This window comes from Pseudopipra pipra, chromosome 4 (genome assembly GCF_036250125.1).
Source record: "Pseudopipra pipra isolate bDixPip1 chromosome 4, bDixPip1.hap1, whole genome shotgun sequence".
NCBI lineage: Eukaryota > Metazoa > Chordata > Aves > Passeriformes > Pipridae > Pseudopipra > Pseudopipra pipra.
The window spans coordinates 31410893-31431756 of NC_087552.1; the positions used below are offsets into that span (position 1 = coordinate 31410893).

Genomic DNA, 20864 nt, shown 5'->3' on the forward strand with positions numbered 1-20864 from the left:
AACAAACTTCTTGGAATTAACATCTAGGTCTGTTTACTAATCTGGTAGTCTTGAATTCTAGTATTTAGTCTTCTATTCATCTTGATTCATGTTTGTTATTTCTAATGCTTAATGCCGTGCTTTCCCTTTTTTTCCTTGCCAGATAATTTTTTTTTTAACTTAAAGCAATATATGCATTGCACCACAAAATTTCTCTGCTGAGTTTTCAGGGGTCATTTTTCCTATCAACTTACAGAAATGACAAGCCAAGTACTGATTTTTATGAGATTGCTTAAGAAAGGGGCAGGAAACCACGACTATTTTAATTTGAATTGTTATCACAGTGCTTGGTAAGAGTATGTGACCACAGTAGAGTTTAGAGCACTCAAATTCCAATATACTGATTTTGATTGCACCTTCTTTAGGAGCTGGAGAACAAGGTTATTTTGGCTTCCTGCTTTTTTATTTTTATAATCAGGTACATGTTCATCTAGGTGTTTTACAATTCAGATGTAAACAATAAAATACCATTTATTCTGTATTTTTTTGTCTTCTACAGCTATTTTGCGTTGAAGACTTGAGCAGCTTAGATTGTATGTTTTTGATAGACTGAGTAAAGAGGTAGTTGTACAACCTTTTTCTTAGATTTCTTTAATGACAACACTACACTTTCCTCTAGACTCGTGTTCTGTTTAGCACTTCCATCTGACCTCAGGCTGCTCAGGCTTGAAAATGCACATTTATTTTTCAGCAAATGCAGTATTAGTATGCACTCAAGTGTGAGAAATATTTAATTTTGCAAGGCAGTGCAGTGTTGCTCCTCCTTTGAAGAAAAAACTCCTCCTTTAGTTTTGCAGAACATCAGACAGCATAGATTGTCATAATGTCATTTCAGAAGGAAGCATGTTAGTTCCAATCCTGTGGGAATGCGATATAGCACAAATTGATGCATCTTCTTGGTATAAAGCATACATACAAGGTAACTTAAATAAATGTTTTCCTACCTGTAAAATCTCATTCAGAAATATGCTGCTACATTCTAATTCTATAATAAAACATGCCCATGGAATTCCAACAAGTTTTGTCCTGCCTGTATGATGGATGGAAACTCTTTAACTAAAAAAAGCTGTAGCTTCAGTCATCATTGGATCAAATATCTAATGTTCTTTCATTAAGAAAAAGCTTGACCCAGTGCTTTCCAGCTCTCTGAGCTCTGTTGGAACTCACTTAAGCTTTAAGAACTTGGTGTATAGAACGGTTTGCAAATATTTGAGTATTGCTGGTTTATATAATTCACGTTTTTGTTTCATTTATCCCTGACTTCTAGTTTTCCTGCCATGCTATTATAATTATGTGATTAGCACAGTGGTGTTTTAATGTCACTGTGGGGATTGAGAGCTGAGATCTGTAGGAAGGAGTGAGGAAGTATATTATCTCTATTTTCTATTTCTATATTCAATAACATGCCATACAGTGTGAAAGCTGCATAGGATTAAATTTAATTTTTCAGAAAACTGTTTGGTCTACCTGTAAAGATACTCAAGCAGCTTTAAGTGATTTGTTACATTTAAACTATTGTACAAAATCTATATAACATTCATATCAGTTTGAGTCTCTGAATTGGTTGTTTCAATTGTTTCCTTTTAATTTCAGCATAGACTCTTTTTCATGGATCCTACTGTACTCTTATGGGAACAAAATCATTGTTAAACATGTATATAATACTAGTAATAAACTTCAGACTGCAAAAGATAAATCAACTGTATTGTGTCTTCAATTTATCTTATTAGAATTATGAAATAAGCTCTGGAATCTGATGAATCTGAATGCCTGTGTTCAGTATCTTGTTCTGTAATTTTATTGCCAGACTGCACAAATAGACAAGGTCAATTCTTTTTTATCTTTTGCCTTCTGAAAAAAAAGACACCAGCCTTGTCACTCACATTCTGCCTGCAATATCTGAGTTCATCTCTTAGGTTTTACTAGGTTCACTGACATAGTCGGATTTTGGTAATTATAGTTTAATTAATGTAGGCTGATTTAAAATTCATTTCTGTGTGTCAGTTCTAGAAAACTGTTTTCAGGAAATAAAACAAAAAAGTCAAGTGGTCTTTGTACAGTCTGAAAAACCAAAAATATGCATGTTAATGATGAGAGTAGAAGGGAAACTAATTTAAAACTGGATTGTAGTGTTATGTTAGGTGAATCAAAAGGGATATGGTAGAAGGGGTCTTTTGAGTAAAGAACAATGTATTGGAGAATACATGTATTTATGCTTGAATTTAAACTGATTGGAAGATCTAGTGGCTTAGTGGAAAATAAGAACTGAGTGATATAATAGGGCAAAGAGAAGAAGAAAATGCTGAATATATACAAGGAGCTGTACTTGTACATGACTTTGGATAAAAGGTAAAGTTCAGAGCCCATCTGTCTTACTGGATAGATGTTATGTGTATCTACACAACTTTCTGTATCATTGGACTTTAAACTGTGAACTTTACGATAAGATGGGTTGCAAATTTTTCCTGAAGGCAACTGGAGTCATCCATCATTAAAAAATTTCCAAATCAAATTGCGTATAGTGGCCTGAGTTTAAAAAATAAACAAGCATATGATTGGTCCCGGTTTAGTTGCTCCACATATGTTTATTGAACGAGCTAGTGATGTGGGGTTTTAAAAACAAGGTAGTAAAGGCAAGTAAAACCATATCTGGTAAACCTACTGCTGGTACTAAGGAGAAGATAATGCTTAGTCATGCATTAATAATGGACTGGCATAACTAAGAAATTAATACAGTGATACCTCCTTAGTTGCCCCTTAGTTAAGTAAGTTTCTTCAAAATAAGCAAGTTTTGGCTAGGTTGGTTTCTACTGTTGGGGAAAATACAGTTCTGGTCTTTCCCTTCTTCATTTTAGATTAATATGGATAGCATGGATGGGAAGTATTGTTTTGAAAATAGTCTTGTAATTCAGCCAACATTCCTTCATGAACATGCGTTCTGAGTGACTTCTTTGCTGTGTCTACTGTCTCAACAGGATTGCTATGTCAAAAATGCATACTGGTACCTCTAGATGATCTGTATAATAGACTGATAATATCCCTGTTAGAGTTGTGTAAATAAGGCTAACCTGACTAAAACATGTTTAGTTTAATGTGGTGATTTGAAGTAATTAAAATGGGATTTTAACAAATGGTTGAAGTGGCATAAGTGTTCTGTGTCATGTAAGTTTGGACTGTCTTGAGCAGACCTAATTAAGTTAGTGCAGCTGTTCTGTGTCCCTATATTTAATGCTTTGCTTCTTTGAGCCTTAAGCATGCTAAATGGCTGAGAGTGGGATAGGTAGTCCAGCATTTAACTCCTTGGGAAACTTCTGAGCTGTGTTTTTTTATACCTCTAGCTCTGTGTCTCAGAAGTTACAATACTGAAATACTTTTTCTAGAAGGTAATTGCATAAACAATGTCATAGAATTGAAAATTACGAAAGAAGCGTCTTTCTCTTTAGTTTTTGGTAATGGTGATCTGTTAACAGATTTGTGGTTTTGCAACGTATCAACAAATTTTGATTAATTCTAGAGACTTGGACTTACCTTTTACAAAGAAAGGGAGAAATCTTACACTTAGCTAAAAGAGCAGTATGTTGTCAAAATATAATCACCTTACTCTAGTAGGGGAATCTGTCCTCCCTAAGTTATCCTTCTTTGTAAATTTTTGAAGGGATAAATTGCTGGATACTGATAAATCAGTATGATTACAGGGTTTTTTGCTAGCTTTTTTGTTTATCTACACTTCTGTAAAAAAAAAAGGCAAGCACAATCAGTTGTAAGAATGACATGTCAAAAATTGAAGTTTACATGCAGCACTGTTTATCCACTGAACAGTAACTTGCATGTTTATAAGTAACAAAAAGGTATTGTTTTGATAGTCACTGACTTTGATGACAGTTCTGGTCATGTATGCTATGATAGGTCTTTCTTTTAAATTGTTATGCGAGGATGGCGTTCTTCATCAGGATATATTTGAACTCATTAATAAGTGTTTAAAAAGAGGTTTGAATGCAGTTCTTTAGACTGAACTTTGCCTTTTTGGCAGTGAAAAAAATTAGATCTCTTGGAACAAATACATGTGTGTGTACATACACATATGCATATATTTATGTAAAACACCCTGGTGTGTATATATATACACAGTTGGAGATCTTAATAATTTTCATAATCCAAATACCAAGTTTTTATTGAAGAGAAAGATGTGTTGTAACATTCTGATTTATTTAGCATTACAGTTGGTCCAGCCTCTGTTTAGCTTCAAATTAGAATTACATTGAATGTACAGAGTAGTACAATTGCTTAAGTTTATGTCTAAACTTTTATCTTTACAAAGCAGATGTTCTGCATTTTAACATTAAATACAGATGATTGCTTAGATTCCTATTGCAAACATGCTTAAGCAGGTTAGCTGTCTACATTTGTTTGGCTACAGGTTTAGATATTTCTGAAAACTACAAGGCGCCAAGGTGCCTTGAGGAAAAAAAATAATTCATGCCATGTCCTTTTTGTTAAATCAGTGCATCTTCTCTGCAATCTAGTTATCCTTTTTCAAGTCTCTCTAATTTTTCAGCGTCTGGTGACTTGCTACATTTTGAGTTAAATGGACTCTGTGCATTAGCTAAACTAAGTTGAAGCAAAGGCTTTCCATCGTACCACCAACTGTGAGTACTTAAATGGAAGCCCCAGTGTTAAGTCAGTTGTGAAGACTGAAAACAGTATGTATCCAATGTTGCGATATGCTTAATTTGTGAGATCAGGTTCTGCATGTGACTACTATTTGTTGTTCATGCTGGATGATTTCTTAGTTTTGCAGTTGGGGTTTTTTTGTTTTGTTTTTGTATAATGCCTTAGATACACAAATATGGCATACTTTATTATTAGCCAGTTCATGTAAGTAAAAATATGACTGTAGGAATTGGTTACCCTGTTTGCAGTAACATCCTGGGTTTTTAACGTTAGCAAGATTTCTCTGTCCATTCATATGTTTGTAGCTCTTCCTTTTTTTCCTCTTCCCAGGAGTTTATCCTAAACTAGAGACACCTAACTAAATCTGTGGGGATGTGATCCTGTGATCCAAAGCCACTTATTGACAATCTGAGCCTCTAGGCAGTACCATTCTTATGCACTATCCCGCTTCTGGTTTGTGGATCAAGCAACTACAGTAATAGGTCAAACATGAATTGGATTTTAAAGGTTGTGTTTTCTTTGTAATTAGAAGCATTGCATATATCATAAACAGTTACTACACCTTAAAGCTATGTGTAGCTTTTCTGTGCAAATTTCACTAGTGCTCCTCTATACTTTTTCCACTTTTTTGCCTCTGTATGGAAGCAGAGGGGATGCAAAAAAGTACCTGACTCCAGACACTGACAGTTTTCCAATTTCTTCATGTTTTATTTTTGTAACTGTATTTTACTGTTTTCCTTTCACTTCTACAGTAGTTTTTCAGACACTTCTTACTTTTATGAATTAATGGTTTTAAATTACTTTAAAACCTGAACTTATTTTAAAGCACTAAATATAATTCCATAACACCAGAGGCTTAAACCTCAGTCAGAAGGCTGGAAATATAGTCCAGGAAACCTTAGCAGGAGCTATTTGTAGAGCTGGGCAAGACAGCAAAAATGGGCAATGGGGATGGCGTGTGAATTGTGGTGTATGGATTCATAGTTCATGGTGTATGGATTTATAGGCCTGCTTTGGGTTTCAGTGAAGACTTCAGTTGCTTGAAAGTTGGTTGTAGTAGTTAATCTAGTTCTCCAAAGTTAAACAAGGCGATCTTAAGCAATTTTAAATCAATGAGTTTCAAAAGCAAACAGAAGTAAATGGCAGCTTTATGCTGTGAGCACTTGTGATGTAGGCTCAAAAGGAAGCTGTTGAAGTGATGCCTTTCCAGATGTTTCTCCCGTGTCAAATATTAAAAAGATTTCATGTGCTATTTATAAAAAATAAGGATGCTATGATTTTTAAAGCTATTTCTTGCTTAGAGTGATTTTTTTTTTTTATCTTTAACATTATGATAATTGCTTCCACATTTTTGGTTTTTAAGATGTTGTCTGCTTGATAGTCTTAGATCATTCTGCACCCCTGTCAGTCCAGTTTTTAACTGGAAGCTTTATTAAACTGATACGCTTGCTTGGACCAGCTTCAGACCATATAACATGATATTTCAGGCCACGGTTTTGGTAACTGCTGCTCTAAGAGATGGCATTCTAGTTATTCATCAATATAACAAAAAAGTCTAGAATAAATACTCAGGCTATACTTACAGTGTTTCTCTTTCATTTATGTTTTATTTGTGTAGCAGTAGAATGCTGTGACACCAACGAGGACATTCCAGGCTAAAGACTGAATTGCTTGTCTGAGAGCTGCTGAAATTGCATTTTAATACTTTTGAGTCACTTTAATTATTTTTTTTAACATTAACTTTCTTTTTTTATTCAAATATTTTCAAGGACTTGAAATATTCGTTACCAGTTGGACTTGGACTTTCTGAAACCAAAATAACATCTCGTGGCTTTGACAGTGCCAAAGAGGGAATTGTTGAGGCAGGACCATTTCCAAGTAAAGGTAAATGCTTTTTTGTATTTCTCAGTTTAAAATCTTTAGGCATATTTTTGCATGGTCAGGAACACAATGTTCTGTAGCTGCTTTGAGCAGTTTGGTGTAAATGTACACATTGAGATTTGCATTAGTGACAACCAGTTTATCATCTCTGGTAGCTGGGTTGTTAAAATACAGAATATACACTACACTTGCAGTATCAGTCAAGGGACTAGAGGAAACTACTTAGTGTTAAATTGGTCTGCATTTACAAGAAGGGAGGTCCTTGAGCACCTTGAACTGGTACCAGGCTGAAGAATTTTACTATTACATTGTGTAGAAGTTTTCTTTAAATTTTGCAGGGTATTATTCTGATTCGAAACATAACTGGAGAGTTATTTTTTCTTCACTTACCTAGAACAAATTATTAGGTGGAATTCTTCTTTGTTGTATTAATGTATGCCTTAGAGAGTCTAAGCTAGTATCAAACAATGAGAAATACAAAGTGATAAACAAGCCAATAATGTCAGTGCTTCCTATCTGTCAAAAAGCAATAGAATACCATAATACAGTATGTGCAAATGATATTTGATGAATTATGTAGCTTTGACAGTTTCTGAATTTGAAAGGTTGGAAATTATCTCAAATGCATAGCTGTGAAAATAAGTCTCTTTGTAGTCATAGATTTAATTTACATTTTCCTTCATTTCCTGTTTGGTAAAATTCTTTGCTTAGGAATACAGTGATTTATATGCTGTACATTACATATATTACAAAGTGAATGTTATGTTTCTTTAGCTTTGAAATTAGCAAAATATCTAGCTAAAAACTGGGCAGATGGCAAACTGCTCACCATTTTTGCCTTTTTATATTGTATTAGCAGGATAATTGTTGCAGCTGTTAAGTGCATTAGCCTATAAGGGAAATGTGTATAAGATGCGTTTAAAGCTACTCTAATACGTTTGAAATGCAAATGTTCTGTGAAAATTTTTGTATACAAATTATGAGCTTTGGACACTTTGGATGTCACAGTTTCCCTCCAAGGATATTTTCTTCAGATTTTTCCTGATGTTCTAATAAAATCAGACAGAGAGAAGTGATAAAACCTAGTACTTCCTATGAAAGTATGGACAAAACCTGAATGATTGCCCTATTTCTAAAAATTCTGTTTTAGTGCCTCTACTAGGGCTTCATTTTTGAATGCAGAGTAGACAATACTGGAGGGGAAGGGCTTTTAGGATTTGGGGGATGTTGAATGATGAAGCATGCATAAGGCTGCATTAATACTCTGTCAAATGATAAGGATTTTTTAATGCTTGTCTTGGCTCGCTTGCTGGAATGATTCAGTCTTGAGGCCTTTAGCAGGATCTTGCAGTCAAACTTCTACACCTGGATGAATCCAATTGCAGCTCTTATGCAATGTATTGCTACAGGAGAACACAGCAAGTGAGCTGTCTTTGTCTCATTTTTCTGTGCAGTTGGATCCAAATCATTGGATTTACTTAACCCCATGTTAGTAGTGCTCTGTAGTATGTTTAAAAGACAAAAGCTAATTGTTGATCCAGTTACTCTGAGTGGTGTTTTGGTGTTCCTGATAACTAAATTTTGTTGAAACCACTACTGTTCAGGTTTGATTTCCTTTCCTCTCGTTATTACACTATTAGCCCTGAAGTATATTGGAATTTTTCAGCAAAAGCAATGAAAGTTCCCCCCCAGTATGGGGGTCACTCATCACTACAGAGAAAAAGCTAATTTGTTTGGTTGGTTTTTAAATCCTGAAAATTTCATAAGGATACCACTTCAAATTTATCCACTATGATAGAGTGGCAAAGCTCTGAAAAGCATAATGCTAAAACAGCCTAGAGAACACACAGAGTGCTTGTCATTTAAAGTTAGTTGGGTTTTGTTTGGTTGAGTTTTTTTAAGAGAAAAAGCAAGTGATGTAAAATCTTTCTTTTGGGAATGAGCTTACACACTTCCACAGCTAATGACTCCTATGATCTTCAGGATAACTTATTGCTGCGTGTTTACACTGACTAAAGAGTTGATGTCACTGAAGTGTATCTGAAGCTGGCTGAGATTTCAGAGCTTACTTCACCTCTTAATGCTTTGAGTACCATTCAGTGACAGTGTAGAGTCAAATCTACCTGGACCTAAAAAAGGATGTTTCAGCTGTAGAAACTGTATATAACAATCGTACACGGAATTTTCTGTTTATGGTACGTACTTTACTGATGAAGCTGTCAGTTGTGCTTTGATTACTCTTACAGAAAAAAAAATCGTCATCATGATGTAGAGAAAAAGATTAAATCATGAAAACTTGGCGTAGTTCACATGGACAGCTGCACCTCTTAAAAAGCATTTCCATCAGAAATTACAGCACCTTTTCTGTGGATGCTTCTGTTGTTGCTGAAGCAAATGTTTCTTTGTTTTGAAAAAAAACCCCATGTCTGTGTAAAAGTGTGCGTTGATTTCTATGGGAAGATGATGGATTTTCATGGTTAAATGTCCCCTTTTCAGGTTCCTCAGCATCACCCAAATCATCTGTTATATCTCCTAGCAGTGCAGCAGCTAGCAGACTGGCTGGACAAGGTTGTGATTTAATTATTCCCACAGGTATCAAAGCACTGAGTGGATAACGCCCTCGTCTCTGCTGACAATGTACTAACCCCTCCACATCTCTAATAATTTGATTTACTATTAGTTGGAAATTCAACTTCTGGGGGTTTTTGATGGCTCTCATTTCTGACTTTTAACAGTTCACAAAGTAACCTCTGCTTTCCTCTCTGTCAGCTGCTTTTACTCTGTAAAATTAGAAATATAACTACCAAATATTAATAATAACAAACAGTTAAAAACCAACTAAAATAGGAGAGACCAAAATCTTTTATTTAGGTTAAAGCTGAAACTTTTGGATTTTTTTGCCAAAATGATCACATATTCCAATCGACTAGACTATGGAGGCAGCCATTAGGAATTCACAACACCCAAACTAGGCTTTGCCACTTGACTCATTTTGTGCCTCTGGGCAAATTACTTAACATCTTAGTCTGTTTCCTCCTGTATAAAAGGAGAAAACTTGCTCAGTTGCCTCATAAGGGTGTTGAGAGGGTTAGTTACTTTATGTTTGCACAGCATTTTGAAGATGTAAAGAACATAGTAGGATGCTAAAGGAGTATCTTGAGGCATCTGCATAGACTTTTTTCCAAAATCTTGCTTACAAAAATAACTTGGCAAGACTAAGGTGACTGTAAGTAGCAGTAGGGATTAGAGTTGGGAGTAGTCAGATTTGTACATGAAAATATAAAATGTTGCTTAAAAGTTACTATTTTTAGCAGTTTCTAGTATTTAGGACACTAGGAATTACTTTTGCAAAACTAAAACATAGAATTCACATGATATCTCATACTACCTTGAAAATGCTGAGTAAGGGTAATTTATGTGTAGTGATTGGCCCTGGATATTTTAATATGTTACTTTAAATCTGCTCTTTGTTGATATTTCCATACTGGTGGTTTGTAGAATTAATTGTTCCTAATACAATGAGCTAATAAAATTGAAATAAGTAAGATATTGACTGAACGCAACTTCTGGAAAGGAAGGTGCTCACTGGAAAAGATTAAAAAAACCTGTACTTGGGACAACAGTTTTTATATGCCAATAATTTTCATTTAATGGCCTGCAGGTTGTAAACAGACTTTTAGAATGGCTAAATCCAACAGGATGTTCAGCTGTTGGAGTTTTAAAACATAGCTTAAGTAATAAATGTCTCAAAAGCTGTTTTAAGGTTTGTTAGTAAAACATGCATTCAGTAAGCTTTGTACAGCCTATTACTACAAGAAATACTGGGATATAAAATATGTTTTATATCAGTTTTAAAATAAGTCTTTCTTTCTGGAAGTGATTTTGAGATCTGCTTATTCATCTTAAGTTCATACTGTCACCTTGCTCTGCTTTTGCACAAATCTTACATACCTCCTATTAATCCTTTATAAAAAAAAACCAAACAAAAACCCCAAATCCAAGGCCTTTGCTTTGTCTGACACAGGGAGCAGGGCCCAGCAGAAGAGTGGGCCTGTTGTGTTAGCAGATGAAGTAAAGAATCCAGCAATGGAGAAACTGGAATTGGTGAGAAAGTGGAGCCTAAACACTTACAAGGTATGCAAGCCATGTATTTGTGTGTATGTGTGTATGTATGTATTCTAGAAATGAGTTTGCTACTAGGTAGGACCAGAGCTGTATCAAAGTCATCTGTTGTTGTAGTGAGCATAAGCAAGAATGTGTAGGGAGGGTTTAGTTTTCTTCCAAGGGTAGCGTTCTTTGTTAGCCTTTTTAAATCCCTAGTTTTAAGTGGAAAATCTTTCATAGGTATTACTAATTTAGCAAGATAACGGATGTTCTGTTTCTAATGTCCCCTTCATCATTCAGAATGTACAGATTTCGGCACTAAAGCTTGCAATTAAATCTTTTTGCCATTTTTGAGTTGATTGCTAATACAATAAAATTTTAGCTGAGATGAAAACTTGGTCAGGCCCATTTACAAGTTCTGTATATCTTAACTGCTGTTCTGATGTTCTGTCTTGGCTGTTTGTTTTTTCTTAGTGTTGTAATTGTTGTTTAAATTCATGTGTGTTTTATATGCTGCTGCTTTGTGATCATTTGGGATTTGATGAAATTAAAACAATAACATAAGAATAATGAAAAGGTTCTTAAAGCACACCAGTTTACCAGAAGTGACTCTCATTAAAAAGCCATAAGATAAGGAGCAATTGTCAGGGAATATATTCCTGTCAAGAGTTTTAAACAAAGACAAATTTTGAAAAACAGCTTTTTGTTATGCCTGCAACTTAAATGACAGAGTTGTGGAGAGGTGGTTTGTGCATCAGTCAGATCTGTATCAAACCATGAAGAAATGAAGAATCTGTGGAAAAGAAAGTCTGAATCCCTCCAGTGATCTTTAAGTCCGGATAAGGACTTTTTCCCCAGTGAGAATGGGAAGCAGAGATGGAGACATTCTACCCACTAATAAGTGTTTATGCCGTCTTTCTGTTAGAATCAGAAGTTTCCTTTTTTTAATGTCTAATTAAATGGCTTCTAGGTTTTCTACTTTTCTTGTCATCTAAATTTCGTAGCAACTGCAGAAGTTGCAGGCCAGTGGTATCCTGGGGTACATTAGGAAGAGCACTGCCAACAGGTCAGGGGAGCTGATCCTGCCCCACTGGAGTGCTGTGTCCAGTTCTGGGCTTCTCAGTACAAGAGAGATATGGAGCTCCTGGAGTGTGTACCATGGAGAGCAACAAAGATGATTAAGGGATTGGTGCATCCCTCTTACAAAGGAAAGGGACAGGCCTTGACCTTATTCTCTCTCAACTGCAAAATGATTCTGAACTCACTGACATGAACCAACAACCAGAAGAGTAGTGAAAAATGCTGGGAAAAGTGGTCTTGGATTCTTGTTCAGAGCATTTTTTCTTTGGCTGTAGTCTTTGCAAAGTCTGGATTTTTAGATTTCTTTCATGGCTTAAGCCTCCCTCTCCCTGAACTTCAGAATCCCACCATTTATGGCATAGCAAACAAAGACTAGCACTTTCAGAAAAGTAAATGAATGTTTTCTTGAAATCTATTCCCAAACATGCCCAAGGAGATATGTCAGTTGTGGTCTGTCTAGAATCTCATATTGACTTCTTGTGCGCTCTTTTTTGGAGGAATAGTATTGTTCAGAGACCTTATGAATTCATTTTGAGTTGAGGAGGTATTACGGAAATGGACCTGGAGATGCCATACATTTGAAAGCACTTCATAAGTAGACTATGTACAAAATGCATATTTAATATGGTTAAGGACAGTATTTAAGTTTGTGGACATAGTGCTTTCCATCAGGAAGATCATGGGAAGAAGTCTCCTCCTTATCTCATAATAGCTAATTGTTCATAGGTTAGAAGATGAAGAAATAAAGGGCAGGAGTAAATGGTTAGGAGGAAGTCAGCACTGAGATTAATATCCCTGCTATTCAATGTACCAGACATTAATCTACAAGTGGAGTTAGTGGTGAAACTTGATGTTAGGAAGTTCTTTAGGAATTTCGTATGAGTAGTTCCTGTGCCATGGTGTCTGTATCAGGAGTTGTGAAATCTAAATTATTGGATATGCTCAGAAGCCATTCCCATCTGTGAATGCCTTTGCAACTGTTGTCCCCTGTCACTCTTCCCAGTTGTATGCTCCCTAGTAATCATGAGTTAGTGTCAAAAGAAATTGCCCTTCTTTCCTTAGTCTACTGACAAGATCTTTTTCTGTTCTTTTTTCTGCCCCACCCTTCCCCTTTGGATGAGAAAGAGGTTTTCAGTTTAGCAACAAGATTTAGGCACAGGAAAGTCATGAGTCTTCTTGACTTTCAGCAATTCTAACAAAAAGCTTATCTTTTTCTTTTTCATACAACTTCCTAAACTTTGAAGGGGGGAAAAAAAAAGCAAGCCTGTTTTACAAACCTCTCTAGTAGTGGGCTGTTAGTGGAACCTTTATTTCTGAGACATGCCCAGTAGTGTCTCTGTTCATTTTCAACATATGCAATTTAAAATATATTTCTCTCAAATGTATTTTGGTGGGGGTCTTTTTCTTTGAGTTGTTTTTCTTAAGCTTTGCATTGAGTGACTTCATTTTGAGTAGCATGGTCTTATTCATAACAGTTTTCTTTATAGATACTTTGAGAACAAAGCACAATGGAATTAATGTGTGGAATTTTCTTTGTTTGCTAGTGAGACTATACAGCAACTTGTGTGTTCGTACTAGTGTGCTTAGAGCCAGAGTAATTCAAAACAGATAGGGGCATCTTCTTTATCTTTCACTACATCTGAGTTTAACAAAGTATGCAGTGTATGTCTTTCCAATTACTGATTTTTCCTAATTTGTCACTGCTGGCCATTTTTAGGTGTTTTGCTGTAACTTCTGAAGCAAATACCCCTTGGTTGAAAATAATGTCTTCATTTGTAATTTATTCTTTCTTCCAGAAATGTTGCCTTCCATGATTCAGATTTTTCTCCTGCATTTCCATGGAGGTGTGCATGTGTGTGCCTCAGCTTTTTTGCAAAATAGCCAAAATTTGGCCATTACTTCCATAGTTCCTAGTGAAAGGTTTATTTATGCTTTGAGCACACATATTGCTAAGCTGTATTTTGCAATTTCTGTTGGAGACTTTGGTGGTAAATGTGTATTCTATGTTACAATTTGTTATGCTCTCCCAGATTTCTGATGCTTGACAGACAAATATCACCTAGATTAGCTGTGCTTTTTCTTGTGAATTAGTTGAATCTAATTAAGTAGCCCAAATAGTCTGTACCTTCTGACCTAAAGCTTATGAGTCATGACTAGCTTGTTCTGCTTGATCATTCTTGTGTCTTTCCTGTGTTCATCTATTACATTTAGAAAGGACATAAAAGTTCTAGCAGGTTAAATGTGTGTCTCCTCTGGACATGAGACTGGAATAAACAAAAGTCCTTGAACTGGGAAACCTGGGAAATCCAGTGCTGGTAGTGTATTTGGGGAGTATAATATAAGGTAGGCTTGGGCATTATTTCACAAAAAAAAATAGCAACTTTGCACTTAGTTTAAGTCCTTTCAGAGTAGTTGTGGCCTTGACTACTAAGTTTATTTCCTTGTAATTTTTGTTTCTGCCATAATTTTTAGTTTGTTTATATTGATTATCTCTTCACCTCTTGGGACCACAGATTAACTTCGAGTAACTTACTATAGCAGTAAATAATTCCTGCTTTTCATAGAGAAATTGTATGGCTTTGCTACACATCTGCTTTGCAAAAGGCTTCTCTGTGTCTCAGTCAAGGGAAACCCCAGTGTGCATCTTGGGAGGCTCGCTGCCAAGCTGGGCTTCAATCTCTGGCAGAGGTCACAGATAAGTGGAATGTGGTAGCAGCCTGATCTGTCACAGGCATACACAGGGTGAAAGTGTCTGGCCTTATAAGAGCACATTTTCTGCTCACTGTGTTAATGAGCTGCGAATTTCTAAGAATTTGACTTATGACGGAAAAGGAAGTCTTTCTGAGACAATCATCTCCATTTTATAGACTTGTAAATAAGAAGTGCATTTTAATACTTTTGTGTATTTCTTAGTAGGAGCTCCCAGTTTTCTAGTCAGCTTTCAAAAACGTGCTGAAAACCACCACCTTGTGACTTCCCCCCTAAAAAGTACTCAAAAATAACATTTTTGGAAAGCACAGCATGGATGTTCTGGAATTGGATAATTGGTAGACAAAGCCCAAAAGATTACTAACTAGATATTTTTATGCAGAATAGTAATGCTCCTATTAACTGACTTCAATGCAGCAGGCTAAAATGCTTCTTTTAACTTAATGAGATTCACCAAACCTATAAAGAGATAAGTGTTTTTTTACTTGAGAAACAATTAGTTATGCTCTTGATTTGCTAACTTGAATATTCATCTTAGTAGGAGTTGAGACTTGTCCAACTGTTCTTGCTGAGTCCTGATAAACTTCTAAAGAGTGTGTTGTTTTTTCAGTTTGTTGTGCAAACTTATATTGGGAGGGGTGATTGTGAAAGAATTTGTGTGTAATTATACGTCCCTTGAAGCTGAAAATGGGTGTATGCTGTGTTGTCTTGAATATACTTGATTCTTTATAATTTAATATTTTCTCTGCAGTGTACACGTCAGATCATCTCTGAAAAACTGGGCCGTGGCTCAAGAACAGTAGATCTGGAACTAGAAGCTCAAATTGATATATTGAGAGATAACAAAAAAAAATATGAACATATCTTGAGACTGGCACAGACGCTGTCCACGCAGCTCTTCCAGATGGTACATACCCAAAGGCAACTTGGAGATGCATTTGCTGACCTGAGTTTGAAATCATTGGAACTTCATGTAAGACTTTTATAGTGTTAAAAAAATACAGTGGCAGAGATGAAGATAAGCCTAAATGACTTGTGCAGGGCATATAGTAGTTAGCAGCAACTTTTATAGTAGTTAATAGCATATTACGTGCTCTGTGTGTCAAAAGCCTATGTAATTCACTTAAAACTATAGGAAATTATTGAAATTACTGTAGTTCTTTGTTTCTTAAACATTTGCCTCTAGTTGATGGTTGGACTCAAGAACTGACAACCTTGCTTTGTAGAGAAGATGCATTTTACTATTAATTTTGCTTCTAATGAAATGTCATCAAAGTGTTCCACAGTATTACGTAATTTCAATTACAGGATGTCTTTGGGGAATGTGCCTGGGAGTAAGTAGATTAGGGCACATTACTTCACTTGTGCACATTGAATGTGAGTAAATTATTTTTCTGTAGCATATTTAAGCATTTTGATTTCATCTCAAAGTCCTTTTTTAATCAGAATTTCCCTACTAATAGGACTAATCTGTATTCTTATGTTGTCTGGAGTTGCTGAGCAAGAGAGGCAATCTTTAGATATCTGGGCTGTTATGATTCCGTGGTTTAGAAGTTAATGTAACACTGGCACTTTCTGTTGCCAATAATAAAACTGTCTGCTGTAAAGAGAGAAAAGGTAGATGTTGCTTACAAAGTAGAGTAGCTGGCCTGCTTTTATATTGCTTGTTCTGTACTTGGAAAGTTAAAGCAATTTGATCCTTTGGAAAACCAGTATTAAGTGGCTTATGATTCTCTAAAACATAGCTGCTGGAACAGCTCAAATTATCTTTGTGATTTTAAAAACATCTTTCTTTTCTTAATTGTCTTTTACCATTGAGTTTTAAGGGAGGAGGTGGAGTTCTTGCTTGCACAGAGGAACCTTAAGTGATAGCTAGCTGAAAAACATTGAGACTCCTACACTGGCATACAGGAATTTTTAATATTAATCTGACAGATGAAAATCTGTGAATGTAGAGCACTTCTAGCAGCTAAGAAATTAAATTATCTGCTAAAAGAAGCTTTTAATAATCAGTTTACTCTTGACACAAATACGGGCATGTGGTTTGTGGCAAAACTTACTGATTGTTATGAAATATGTGCTGAAGCTGGATGTTTCTTCCAGAACTTGGATGAAATCTGGCGTCAAACTCGCTTAATGAATGTTGGGTTTTTTCCCATGATTAGCTTATAACTTCTAATGGGAATACTGATCTTCCAGGTTCTTTCAGCATCTTGTACTGGTCTTGGAATTTGTTTCCGTCATTCATCTCTTGTGTAGATTATTGAATGGCGCTGTTGATGAAAATCAAATAAAGGTTTCTGCTGCTGTAATAAAAGTTATCTAACCTGTGCCTCTTGGAGACTTGCCTGATGTTTGTCTCTTTCCTTTTTGTGTTTCCCCTGTTTAAGCTGTACTGTATTACCTTCTGTAGCCTGGCCTACACTTCTTGGATATTTGGATAACGTTGTTGCCTCTAAAACTTGTGCAAGGCTAAAAGTAAAATTTCCAAACAGTTAGTCTTTAATGTTTAACGTGATAACAGCACATAAATTTAAATAAAATAAAAAAAATTCTCAAGGTAATATTTCTTATTTTATTCATGATAACAAAATATGATTTTAATGTGGTATCTGCAGAGGTATTATTTAATGTGAATGTGTTGCTGTTTCTCTTTTGGATACAAAAATAACTCCTGGTTCCAGGCTCATGTGCCTCTACTTATATAGACATATGAGTTCCAATTTAATTGACCTGTGCATAGATTATGAAGTGAGTGTACACTCATGATACAGAAAGGATTTGCTGTCTGTTTCATAAGAGGTATCTGTAGAGGTCATGGACAAAACTCAAAAGTCTGTGTGAAACTGTATGAGCCATTAGAAGGACAGTTTTGTTGGTTATGTTCCTTAGTACTGCAGGCCACTGCAGTCCCATGCTTCTTACCTCCCTCCTGTGAACTGGTGGTGTTGCTCATTTGGGTCTGCAAAGATCTGAGTGAGAGGACGAGCTGGAAAACTAGTTGCAGTCTTGCCTGCAGGAGGGAAAAGAGATGGGACTAAGATGCTGAGAGGGGCAGTCATCCAGCTGTTATCTCTGTCGGCATGCTCCTCTTTCTTCCCTGAGCTAGGGCCTGTGTTAGCTGCATAGCTGGCAATGTTAGAGCAAAACCAGCTGGAAAATATTTTGGGGGGTTTGTTTTGGTTTTGAGGTTTTGGTTTGGTTTTTTTTCAGCAAAATCTGTAGCTATTTAGCTGGCTGCTTTTGCTATCCAAGCAGCTGTGCAAAGCAAAGGTAGATAGATCTTTAGTGGTGTTTACAGGGCTTATCTTACGAAAACTTGCCGTAAGTTCTCTTCATTTTTCTTCTTCTTCAGTTGCTCACTTCCACTGCACCTCCTTTTCTAGAGGATTCTTCCCTTACCATTGCCCATTACCCAAACTGTCATGAACTTGTTAACATGAAATATCATTTGGCTTTGGTGTTCATTTTCTAGACAGATGAAAGGAAACTGGGAGAATACAGCACTTCTGAGTCAGTTGTTGGCACTGTGGAAGCTTAAAAAGACCCAAGTTCCAAATATGAACCTAGTGTGTTTTATAGTCATTACAACCAGAGATTGTACTCTTTTGTGAGAACTCCCATCTGTAGAATATGAAGATGCCATATGGATGACATAAATATAATAATTGGATTCATTTGGCATCCATGCATTAGGAAAATCTTTGCAGCCTTGGTCAGCTTACACTGCTGTTAACAAAGAGACATGAACAAACATGTGTCTAGATGTGACTTAAATGCCTTGGAAATAATTTTGCCCTTGTCCCTTTGAAATTTATGGCTGAGCTACATTAAAATTTTTATTTGCTATTCATTATAATGCTCTGCTCTTCAATTATTTACAGCCTATTAAACTGTGATAGATGTTGAGGTTTTTTGCAGTGCTCTTTTCCAGAATGTAAGAATAAAACTTAATAGCTAATTAATGCTGCATGCCCTTGTGAAGTTAGTTACATTACTGCATTTAATGTAGGGGTGTCTCTGTTCTTATTAAAGCATTACCTAGACAACCACATGAGATGCCAGATTAAAACCCTGCTGAATGACAATGTGAAGATTGCATTAACACTTACTTTTAAGTAACATTCAAGACTTTAGAGTGCAGACGAGTCACATTATAGAACAGGATTTAACATCACACATAGTCACAAAATTGTAAATCACGTTTTACTGATGTTAGAGCAATTTCATAAAAACTGTGAACTGAATGTTGTATTGTAATCATATTGGTTTAATCATAATCATATCCAAACAGAAGTGAAAGAACTGCCACATCTGTGTTTGCATTTTTTTATATAGTTGCTGATGAATGTTATGATTTCAATTGATCTACAGCTTTGTTTTCTCTGCTCTTTGTTTATAGGAGGAGTTTGGCTACAATGCAGATACGCAGAAACTTCTAGCTAAAAATGGAGAAACACTTCTTGGGGCTATTAACTTTTTTATTGCCAGTGTGAATACATTGGTGAATAAAACAATTGAGGATACGTTATTGACTGTGAAACAGTATGAAAGTGCCAGGTAGCTATCTCCTGTGTCTAGCTCTTTTCAATACCAATTAATCTTCAGAAAGCAGGCTTTGTATCAGCTTAGTCCTTGTATTGGAGTAACTAACCTGTCAGATAAAAGCCTTATAATGCAACTCTCATATAATTAGGATTTATGGTTAACTGTAACTGATTGCACGTATCTTCAAATGTTTTGTGAATGTGCTGTTGTAGACTTAATTTTACTTGTTAGCTGTAGGAGTAATTATAGCTATTTTTTCCCACGTGCTAAATTAAGGTGGCTTTTTAAGTAGCGTGACAGTGCAAGATTAACCCTTTTATCCAGCTACATTGCAACAGGTAAAATAATCTCTTTGACTGAAGAACATTTAGTCTTGTGCTTCTGTTGATGCACAATGCATACAATTAACACTTCACTTTTTATGCAGAAGTTTCAGGCTTGGTCAGGAAGGGGAAAATGAAACAGAAATTTCTTAGTGAATAACATCTAGCAGTAGATAATGGGTTTCCTGCCCTGGAGAAGGTTACTTTTGGATGTGGCATAATACTCTAAAACCAGTTTCCTTTTTCCTGCCAGGGACTTGTGGTCCTTTCTGATGAGTGGTTCCATTCTGATTTTCTTCCACGTAATAGGATAAAGTGTGTTTCTTTTAATTCGACAAAGGATGGAGTTTATGCATATAATTTTTTGTGATTTTTTTTTTTAGGTCAGAACTTGCGAATCGTTTGATTTTTGAAGTTCTTTTCCCCCTTTTCTATTTGTTCTGTTCTAATGCTTATTTATAAGCAGAATTTTAAGTTATTGTTTTGATAATCAGATAAACTTTCAAAAGACATGAAAGGCAGAATTATTATGTGTATGTAAGATATTGCTTTATTTTTGACACCAACATATTTTAAAAAAATTATTTCACACATTCTCCAGGTATCCCCTTGAAAATTTATACAAAATACATCTGCTACAATTGTTTTGGTCAGTCATTTTCAATATATAGTTCTTAACTTCTGAAATACCTTCACTACTTTCTGTTCATTAATCAAGTATTTTGTCATTTTAATAAGGCAAATAAATTACAAAGATTCTTCACTTACCTGGTTCATTTTGCAGTGTGAAAACAGGTCACATTTATTTCTGCACGTCTTCTGTCCTGTCCCCAGTTGCACTTTAGCATTCATCTGCTCCCCTCTTCTATCACCTCTCTATTGGTTTGTTTCCTTTTTTGGAATTCAGCTATAAACTCTTTAAATAAAGCCTGAATCAGACTGGCAATGAGAATCAGGAAAAGCCCTGTGAATATTACTCCTTTTGCTTCTGCAAATGTTGTATTTTATTTTGGAGCAGTTACACCAACTGAAAAATTGTTTTATAACCAGTTTTTAATCCTGATTTGTTTCCAAGAAAGCATATTTAAAAAGCCAAAAATAGGGCGGTTTGGCCCATTAAAATTGGCTGATATGCTGGGTTCCATTATGTGAAAGCTACAAAGAAGTATGGAAGGAAGAGCGAAGCTTTGGGCAGGGCTGCACCATCTTTTTGCAGCCTGTTTTTCCATAGGACAGACAAATCCTCACAGAACTATTTGTGGAAGAACTGTAAAACTGTTCCAATTAATACACATAGAGAAGCCTGGAGCATGCTGAAAATCCTTTAGGTCAGAGTTTGCTATAAGTGAGCTGTTCCTCAAACATCTGCTTAAAGGGGATGTTGTGCTCTTGGTGTGTCTTTTGCACTCAACACAAACTCTCCACTGAACTGATTCAACAGAGAAGAATGACCTGAAAAATATTTGCTGTCTTTATCTGTGCTAGTTGGTTGAGATGTCCCAGGAAAGG

The 20864-nt window shown here is 35.8% G+C and overlaps 1 protein-coding gene across 5 annotated transcripts in view; it reads left to right on the top strand.

Annotated features, from left to right (window-relative positions):
• ARFIP1 (ADP ribosylation factor interacting protein 1) overlaps positions 1-20864 on the top strand; it is a 41059-nt gene that overhangs the window by 11015 nt on the left and 9180 nt on the right. For 2 of the 5 annotated variants that reach the window (XM_064652243.1, XM_064652246.1), the window contains 5 exons: positions 6480-6594; positions 9088-9183; positions 10616-10725; positions 15236-15457; positions 18887-19044. In XM_064652243.1, the coding sequence (XP_064508313.1) occupies positions 6480-6594; positions 9088-9183; positions 10616-10725; positions 15236-15457; positions 18887-19044 (701 nt within the window). The remainder of the gene's footprint in view (positions 1-6479; positions 6595-9087; positions 9184-10615; positions 10726-15235; positions 15458-18886; positions 19045-20864) is intronic. The other 3 variants (XM_064652247.1, XM_064652245.1, XM_064652244.1) reach the window with 2 other exon arrangements.